The sequence below is a fragment of the Microtus ochrogaster genome, linkage group LG9 (assembly GCF_000317375.1).
Source record: "Microtus ochrogaster isolate Prairie Vole_2 linkage group LG9, MicOch1.0, whole genome shotgun sequence".
In the NCBI taxonomy this organism is placed as follows: domain Eukaryota; kingdom Metazoa; phylum Chordata; class Mammalia; order Rodentia; family Cricetidae; genus Microtus; species Microtus ochrogaster.
The window spans coordinates 8,546,880-8,556,067 of NC_022034.1; the positions used below are offsets into that span (position 1 = coordinate 8,546,880).

Sequence of the window (9,188 nt, forward strand, 5' to 3'; positions counted from 1 at the left end):
CACACACACACAACATACAAAACACTGCATACACACACAACCCAACACATACACAGAGACACAACACACAGACACACACACACACACACACACACACACACACACTAGTTAAGCTGTAAACTCTGTGATTTGACCTTGGCAGGCAAAAAGCTGGGGACTCAGATGAGAAAGGTGTCACTTTTTTTTCAGTGACTTCAGTTCTGAACATGGAGAACAGAATAAGCCTGTGTCTCCCGGGGAAGAAGACAGCATGGGATATGGCTGTGCTGAGGGCCTCTTCCCAGTCTGTTCCTCCTTTTTGCAATGCTCTTTTCTCACTTGTCTGTGCTTCAATGTGCTCATGTCTTAGTGCTCAGCCTGCCAGGACTCTGGCTATGGGTGTGAGGTTCCTGGGTTCTACATAAGAGCCCATTCCAAGACACAGCTTGATGGCGTGGCTCCTGCTCCAGTGTGATGGACATTGGAGTGCCATCTCCTTTATTTCCAAGGAGCAAGTACAGAACACCAGGAGCAGTTGCCCCAGATCTGTGGTCTCACACATCTTTATGTCATTAGGGGGCTGGGGCTGAGGCCAAGGCTAGCTTCGTCTAAAGGGGTCTTCACTTGGGGCAGCACTTGCCCCTTCTGTGGCTGGACTCAGGCTACATCACATGTACAGCTCTGCCTCCCGAGCTGTAGAAGAGAAAACTTCTCAGCATCTTCTGTTGGAGGACCCAAGCCGCCAGGCAAACCCATTCCAAGTCTCGGTTCCTTCTTATCTGTTAACATCAATAGTGTAAAGTCATTCTCGTGGCTAACATAAAATGCAGGCAGGGAGGAAGATCATGTTGGGGGCCCACTAATGCAGTTCCATGACCATGGATGCTTGTGGAGGATGGCTCTTCTGCACAAGGAAAGATGTAAAAAGTGCTTAACAGAGGTCTGTAAAGGAGAAAGGAATAAATACACTAGTCATGTGATAGTATGATATACACACCAAAGATTCTTGTATGTAACGTGCTGGAACAGGCAGAAACCAGACATATAGAGAAAAATTACCAGGTCATCATAATAACGATGGCCTCATTTGGTGAGGTGACAGTGAGGTCATGAGGGCACTGGAGGCGAGAAGGTTATTCCTGATGCCTACTCAGTCACTCTGGACACCTTGCTGGATGTCACAAGGCAGGGAGGATAAGCCCCATGCAGGGACTGAAGCCTGCCCAATATCAGAGAGTGGAAATCAGCATTAAAACTGGGGTTAGGGGTCCCGGAGATCCTTAGGAGTTGCCAGGCAGTACATATGATAGGGGGCTGTCCTCTTGAATGATAAGGAGGGTGGCAGATAGTGACTCTAGTAGGAGCCCTTGTGGGGAGACCCTGGGACTGTGGGCAGAGCTGGAGAATGGGAAAACATTGGCATGGTAACATTCTAATGACCCTCTGACTAGAGAGAGCAACACCAAGCCACAGTGTGCTTGGCACTGCATTCAGGTGAGTGGCAGAAGTCACTGTTCTGGAAGGGATTTGATAGCAACAATGAAGAGATTGCTCGAGGAAGACGGCAAAGGAGGAAGAGTGCACTGCATCCTTTAGGTGGTTGTATTGTACACAGGTATCTATCCACCGTTCCCACAATGACAGAGAATAGCAACAAGACGAAGAACACAGAGATGTGGGCATTAGAGAGCGAGCCAGGTCCCAGCTGTTAGAAATGTCAGAAAAACGATGCTTCTATGACTTATTCTGAAGTAGGACTTGACCTAGGGTCGTCTAGGTCTTGCCTTAGCAAATATCAACTCTTAATTTTTATTCTAGATTTTACAGACTCCTGTTCATGAAGAAAGAGACAGGAAAACAAAAGGTTCTATAGTAAAAATTCACTGATTTTGATCACAAGGGCAAACAAACTGTTCAGTAGCTGTCCCACTGGTACTGCAGAATGCTGGCTAGTGGCCCCAGGGACAAGAAGAAAAGAATGCGACCTGCCATAAGCAGTCATTATAATTCTGTGTGGAAATGCCCAGTAATTGATAATGACCTTCAGTGCTTTTATAAAGCAGAAATGACTAGGGGGGGTTTAAGTTAAGTTTAAGTTAAGGACAAAGCACTTGAGAGGTAAATCAGTCTTAAATGAGCATTTGCAGGACACTTAAGACACGTTAATCTGTTTTCCGACTCGGCTCCATAAACTTTTCATGTTTCCATAGTTTTCTGTCTTTGTGTTCCCCTTTCCCTCAAATGTCCACTTCCACCCCCAGTCCCATGTGACGTGTCTGTCACATGCAGTGTGTAAGTTCTGTGGCCACACTGCAAGAGTGTTTCTAAGTCAGTCAGACACCGTGTTTTCCACTAAGGCACGGAAGTTACGTAGCCTTTAAACTAGTTTGAGTACTTTCCATCTGGGGACGACGTAAGCTCAACCTGTGTGTAAAGCTTTCCATTTCTGTCTCTCTGCCTGCCCCTCCCCAGAGCTGTGACCTGGAACAGCAGAGCATAGTTCACATAGTGCAGAGACCGTGGAGAAAAAGTCTTCAGACAAACGCTTCTGGAGAGGACAAGCCCCACAACATCTCAGGGGGCTCTGCCGGGGAGCCCAGGAGCTTGACGAGGGTGGACCTCAGCAGCCACATCCTGCCGGCGAACTCCGTGGGGCTGGCGGTCATTCTGGACACAAGCAGCAGCAGCGATTCTGAAGCGGCCAAAGGTCCAGGTAACTGCAGCCACTCCGCCCAAGGCTAGTGAACAGTTTTGTTTGTTAACTGACTCCGTACGAACTTTGTTCATGATATGATTGGGGATGGAATCTCTAAGGCACCACAGGGTGACACCCTGACAATACACAGTTGTCCAAGTGAGGCAAGTACATGCAATAGTAAATAAACATGATCAAACAGAGACCACAGTGGAGCGGACAGAAGGGTAGCCGATGGTGCATGGGCCTTGAACACTAAGTTAAATGTTTCTCAGAGCTGGGTGGTAAAGACAGTGGCAAGCTATGTGAGGCTTGGGTATACAACTAGGGACACACACTTTGCTTTCCTTTAATTTCTTATGTTCTTAAATGTATTTTCCTTGACTATATTTTCAATCATGCAGTTTTTTTTTAAACAAGAGTTTGGAAGTTTTATTAATGATATTGTACCCAAAGTAGTTTTCAAATTGCTTTTATTTAGCTATATGTTTTTCTCTGTTATCCTCCCTTTTCCTCCCCCCTTCTCTTCTCCCATGATCCCCACACTCCCAATTTACTCAGGAGATCTGGTCTTTTTCTCCTTCTTATGTAGATCCATGTATGTCTCTCTCAGGGTCCTACTGTTGTCTGTGTTTTCTGGGGTTGTGAATTGCAGGCTGGTTTTTCTTTGCTTTATGTCTAAAAGTCACTTACTTGGTTATCTCACTCAATATGATGTTTTTTAGATTCATCCATTTGCCTGCAAATTTCAAGATGTCATTATTTTTTTCTGCTGTGTAATACTCCATTGTGTAAATGTACCACATCTTCTTTATCCATTCTTTAGTCGAAGGGCATTTAGGTTGTTTCCAGGTTCTGGCTATGACAAACAATGCTGCTATGAACATAGTTGAGCACATAACCCTTGTGGTATGATTGAGCATCCTTTGGGTATATACCTAAAAGTAGTTTTGCTGGATCCAGAGGTAGATTGTTTTCTAATTTTCAGAGCAAAAGAAGGTTTAAAAAGCCAAAGGTGTTTTTAATTTCTCTTTAACATTGTCCGGCCCCAGGTTATGATGTCAGTACAGTCATTTCAAGTATTTTCCTTGTTAATAAATACCTCCCCTCAGTGAAGTTATGTAGGGGCAAATGCTCAGTGCTGATCATGTCTAGTACATGGGGAAGTGTTCCTCACTGTTCTGGAAGCTGGGCCATCAAAGGTGGAGTTGACAGCAGGAGGTTAGGAGTCTGGAAGTGTCTGGCATCTGTTTCTGAGAAGGCACCATGTTGCTGGCTTCCCCTGAGGATATTAAGACTGTGGTTTCATGTTACAGAAGCGGTTCCATGCCTACAATTGCAAATGATGGGCCCACTGTTTCTTCAAACAATAGTTCAAAATAATCCTCACACCAGAGACATATTTTGTGGTCTATATTTTCTAGTCACCTATATATTAAGGTGAACTAGTCTCCTGTTTGACTATAGTGATCCATTATGAATTTCTTTATGACATTAATCCCACCCCCACAGTCCAGAGGATTCCACATCTTAATATCATATTTGTAATTAGGTTTAGAGGGGACGTAGGTAGTAATGATATTAATATATTTCCTTAAGTATTGATTATCTGATATGAGTAAGTAATGTCAGAACAAGTCATTTGAGGTGCACATACAGATAAAAGCTGGCCACAGACTCTCCAGTGTTGTTCCTTTGTTCTCCACATAGCATAGACAGGCCTGGACCACTATGCTTTCTCAGCACCAGAGATCCTGAGGCCAGAAGAGTTGAATCATAAAAATAAAAGAAAAAAATGGCTCTGTTAAAATTCCTAAATACTGTTTAATTGGTTTTTTGGTTTTGTTTTTGTTTTTCGAGACAGGGTTTCTCTGTGGTTTTGGAGCCTGTCCTGAAACTAGCTCTGTAGACCAGGCTGGTCTCGAACTCACAGAGATCCGCCTGCCTCTGCCTCCCAAGTGCTGGGATTAAAGGCGTGCGCCACTACCGCCCGGCTGTTTAATTGGTTTTTTAAGGCCATCAATGGCGATTTTGTAGTAAGAAAAGAAGGAACAACAAACAAAGAACAGCACAACAACCCAGTTCCCAGCTGTAGTTACATGGAAGTATGGATCACGTTGTGTGTACTGCTCCTAACCATGGCAAGTAACTCTGAACTCACCTCATAAAGGAAGGAACACCCAGGACAAAGAGGTCCTAAAATTAAAAGGAGCCAACATTGGCCAGATGAGAACAACCTGGGTGGCTCCCAAGAGAAGCAAGAGAACAGAAGGAGTGGGGCGGTAGCCGATTGCCAAGAGCTACAACTTGAAATAACAATTCAGTACCCCAAAACTTCTACTCAAGGCCAGGGTAAAGACAGCCTCCTAAGCCAGCTGGTCTGCCCTCAGCCTGCAAATGCTATTGACGGATTCACCACAGCCAAGAACAGGGCTGAGGTTGTGGGGGACAGCACCTGGAAACAAGCAGTGAGCATCGGTGTGAATTTAGATGGCGATCAGCTTGACTGGCGTGCAAGCAAGAGGCCACATAAACAGGGATAAAGTGACACTTCATAGAAAAGCTGCATTAAGTAATTAATACTGTAATAAGCATTCATATTCTGACCAACAATGGAAAGAGTCAGTTCGAATCATAATGTTGACCCCAAAATTAACACCGACAGATGAAGTTAAGATGTAAGTTGTTCTGTGTTTTTATACATGGTGCTGCGAATACCATTCTATTGAAGCCGCCACAGGGAGCAATTTACAGCTTCACGGAAGCGTGTGAGCCTCAAGACGCATCTTCGATGACCCTTGGATTCAGGATAGTAACAGAGATTTGCAAGGTTATGGAAAATAGGAAGAACAGCTGTCTTTAAAGTGTGATGCTGAGCACCTAGGATGAGTCCATAGTTAAGTGGTCTAAGTGTTCATGTTGGCAAATCCACAGGCAGAGAGGAGGCTTTTCTTAAAGTTGTGAATTGCAAAGGGATGTCCAGTGAAATGTGGTTTATATAAAAATCCACAGTGAAATGTAGTTTATATAAAAATTCACAGTGAAATATGGTTTATATAAAAATTCACAGTGAAATATGGTTTATATGAAAATCCAAACATAAGAAGCTATATGGATTGTTCATCACTAGGATTATCATAAATGTTTTGTGTAAACTGGGTATAGTTGAAAATTAAAGATAGCATTAAAATAGCTGATTCTTCATACTTTTAAGGTGCTTAGTGACCAAATCACTTCATTATATTAGTAGAACAATTGACATTCAGCTTTTCTTTCTAAAAGTAAATTGTATACTTATATTTTTGAGCAAAATTCAATCTCTCTACTCATTATCTCAACAAAAATACCAGCAGATAATTGTGTGTCCATCCTAAATGCCTTCTTCAGTTTTGCAGGGGCAGCCCCAGCCAATCACCATATTTGTAGGGCATGTACCCCTTAAGCCAATATAAATCTATAAATCTGGCAGGTGTGCGCCACGCTGCTCTCTTGATTCCGGCGCTTAATTCCTGCTCCTGCTCCGGCGACTAGGCTCCTTTCCTGACGGTTGGTGCTTTGTGAGTTTTAACCCCAAAATAAATGCCCCTTTAAATACTAACTGGTGTGGGATTGTTTTGCGCATCACAGTTTGCTGCTGCAGAAGCACACGCTATCTTACCACTTAGGTTTAATGCTGGGTTCATCTGAAGACAGAACTGTAAGAAGATATCTGGGGGTTGGGGTGGGCACTGGCTTCTTAATCCAGAAACCAAAGTGAGAAAGCCACCTTGAAAGTCAAGAAAGGGATTTAATCAATGGAGCTATGAAGTGGAAACAGGGGGAGCAGCATCCTCAGACCTGACTTCAGGTTTCCGGCATGAACTTCAAGTTTAAATAGAGGAAAAGTCGGGACAGGGACATGGGTGTGCTTAATTAAGCAGCCTCAGTCCCACCGTGGCCTGGTTTTCAGTCCTGACTCTGTGAGATCCCCGAGAGATCTTGTTATTCCAGACCCAATTCTTTTTCTATCGTGAGGTATCTCCTGCTTAGTTGGTGGGCAGGGTAGGGACACTCATGGTTCCTTTGTGGTATAACTGTTATTACTTAGGGACTGGTGGCTTAATAGGATCATCTGCCTGTAGGGCTGCTGTTTCTAGAACTCAAGGAGAATGGCTTCATTCTCTTGGCTTGGATTACGGGAAAATTAATAAACTACATGTTGATTGTGTGTCTGTAACCTGGAAGGACAGGGACGAGCCTCTTGGCGTGACCAATCCTCATATGGGGTCAAGTGTGCATGTGCCAGAGTCTGACCCGCCATTCTTGGATAGCAAAGGCGATAGATGCAGGATGACAGCAGAGACATCATTTCCTGGTCTGCATTGAGAGATGCACTACGCATGTGTAAAACAGAGTGAAGAGTCAGTTTATCTTTTTCTTTTCAGAAAAGGCAATCTAACTCTTAATTATAGAACTGTCTGCAATCTGAGAATTTGCTTTTCAGGTGCTTGTAGGAAAGAGAAGGTATATAATGAAAAAGAGAGGTGACACATGATTTACATAAACACCACTTAAACAGTTTGTGTTGTGGAACTTGTCAATGTTGCTGCAAAGTCACATCAGACCAAAACAATAGTGGAGACAAATCTTGACTGAGGAGACCCTATACACGCGACTCTAATATAAGCCCATGAGACATTCCTCCATGTCCAGCCCCTCCAGAGTATGCCCCTGGAACAGGGTTCTACCAGGAACTCCTTCGAGCCTAACACCACTCAAAACTGGCCCTTCCCAAAGAACACCTGCCTAGCACTGGCTGTCTCCTCCAGTGGTATAACCCTAGACCTGCCGCAGGACACCTTGACCAACTAGGTTTGTTTGGAAACAGCTGATGGATTCGTTTAGCCTTTAGAAGTCTCTTATCATCAGTGTCTTGGAATGCTTCTATGATCCTTTACAGCCCACAGATCCCACAAGATATTTCTCCGTCACTTCACATAAACCTGTTTCTTTGGGGGATGCTCTGCTCTGTTCTTATTTTACATTTATAGTACTTAAAAGTCTAGGACATAAAGGCTGATGAGAAATCAAAGAGCTAGAGTGAGCCGTGGGAGCTTTGGTTCTCCAGCTTGGGGCTCCCCAGGATCACCTGCAGGCTTATGAAAACACAGGATGTTGAGTTCCACACCGCCCATGCTTGCGGCAGAGACTAAGGAAGTGTACTTCTGACAGGTCCCTAGATAATGCTAACATGCAGACTGGGAGTCAAACTGAGCAGCAGTGTCCTATACAGAAAAAAAAAAGATAGTTTAAAACATGCTTAGTGAATACAATATGTAGTTTTGCAGACTTTGAATTTGAACATAGAATGAGGTATTTTTGGTCTTAGAGTTTTTGTGAATGAATTAAGTTTACACGTTGTTTGTTTCCTGAATGAGGGACCATCAATTAACTTCTGACAGGTAAAATAAAGGAGGGGGTCTCCTCTAACATTACTGTGCAACCAGTCATGTAAACACACAGACACTGGATTCCTGTGCTGTGCCAGGCACAGGTCCAGGCACTGGGAGATCGCAGAGAGATCAGCAGAGGAAAGGCCCCACACACGGAGCTCATTCTAACTGGGAGAGCGTGATAACCAAGGATGAGTCACCAGCAAGAGTGGATGCTGCTGAGTATCTACTAGGACAAAAAGGGGGTGATTTTGTTCCTCTGAGATATGCCCACATTTGGGGTGAACATAAAGAGGGAGCATCCTTTCTGAGAGCTCAGGCAGAGGCAGCAGACAGGTCCACAAACTTGGAGGCCGAGCAATATTGAGAAAGCAAGCAGGCCAACAAGAGATAAGGACAGGAAAATGTGGCTGAGTGGGGCAAGATTTTGCATGACCTCTCTGAAAGGCATGATCTTATAGTAGGGCCTAATTTCTGTCAAATAGTTAAATTTGAAAGATAAACTTTATATCATATGGTTTTCTGTCTTCTCACTAATTTTTGATTTTAAATATTAAATTCTTGACTGGTGGATGCTCAGTGGTAAAGGTGCTTGGCAAGTCTGATGAGCCGAGTTGAAGAGACGCCTGCAAGTTGTCCTCTGACCTACAGACACACACATGTAGTGAGAGCTGTGGGCTGCATTCCTGCCCCCCAGCTCATGGCCGCCTGGCTAGCTTATGCCCTGAAATAATACCACACAATCTGTATTCATATAAACACTGCCTGGCCCATTATATCTAGCCTTTTCTGGCTAACTCTCATATCTTGCTTTAACCCATATCTAATAATCTGTGTAGCACCACGAGGTGGTGTCTTACCAGGAAGATTCTCATGTACATCCATCTTGGCCTGGAGCTTCATCACGTCTGACCCAGAGAGGAGAGACATGCCGATTGCTTCACTTCCTCCCAGTATTCTGTTCTGTCTACTCCACCCACCTAAGGGCTGGCCTATCAAATGGGCCAAGGCAGCTTCTTTATTAACCAATGAAAGTAACTCCTCCATTACACACACACAGTCACCCATACACACATATATAC

At 44.1% G+C, this 9,188-nt stretch overlaps 1 protein-coding gene across 1 annotated transcript in view; it reads left to right on the forward strand.

Moving 5' to 3' along the window:
- Prkn (parkin RBR E3 ubiquitin protein ligase) overlaps positions 1-9,188 on the forward strand; it is a 1,229,844-nt gene that overhangs the window by 384,722 nt on the left and 835,934 nt on the right. The window contains exon 3 of the mRNA XM_013352276.2: positions 2,452-2,692. Coding sequence (XP_013207730.1) covers positions 2,452-2,692 — 241 coding nt within the window. The remainder of the gene's footprint in view (positions 1-2,451; positions 2,693-9,188) is intronic.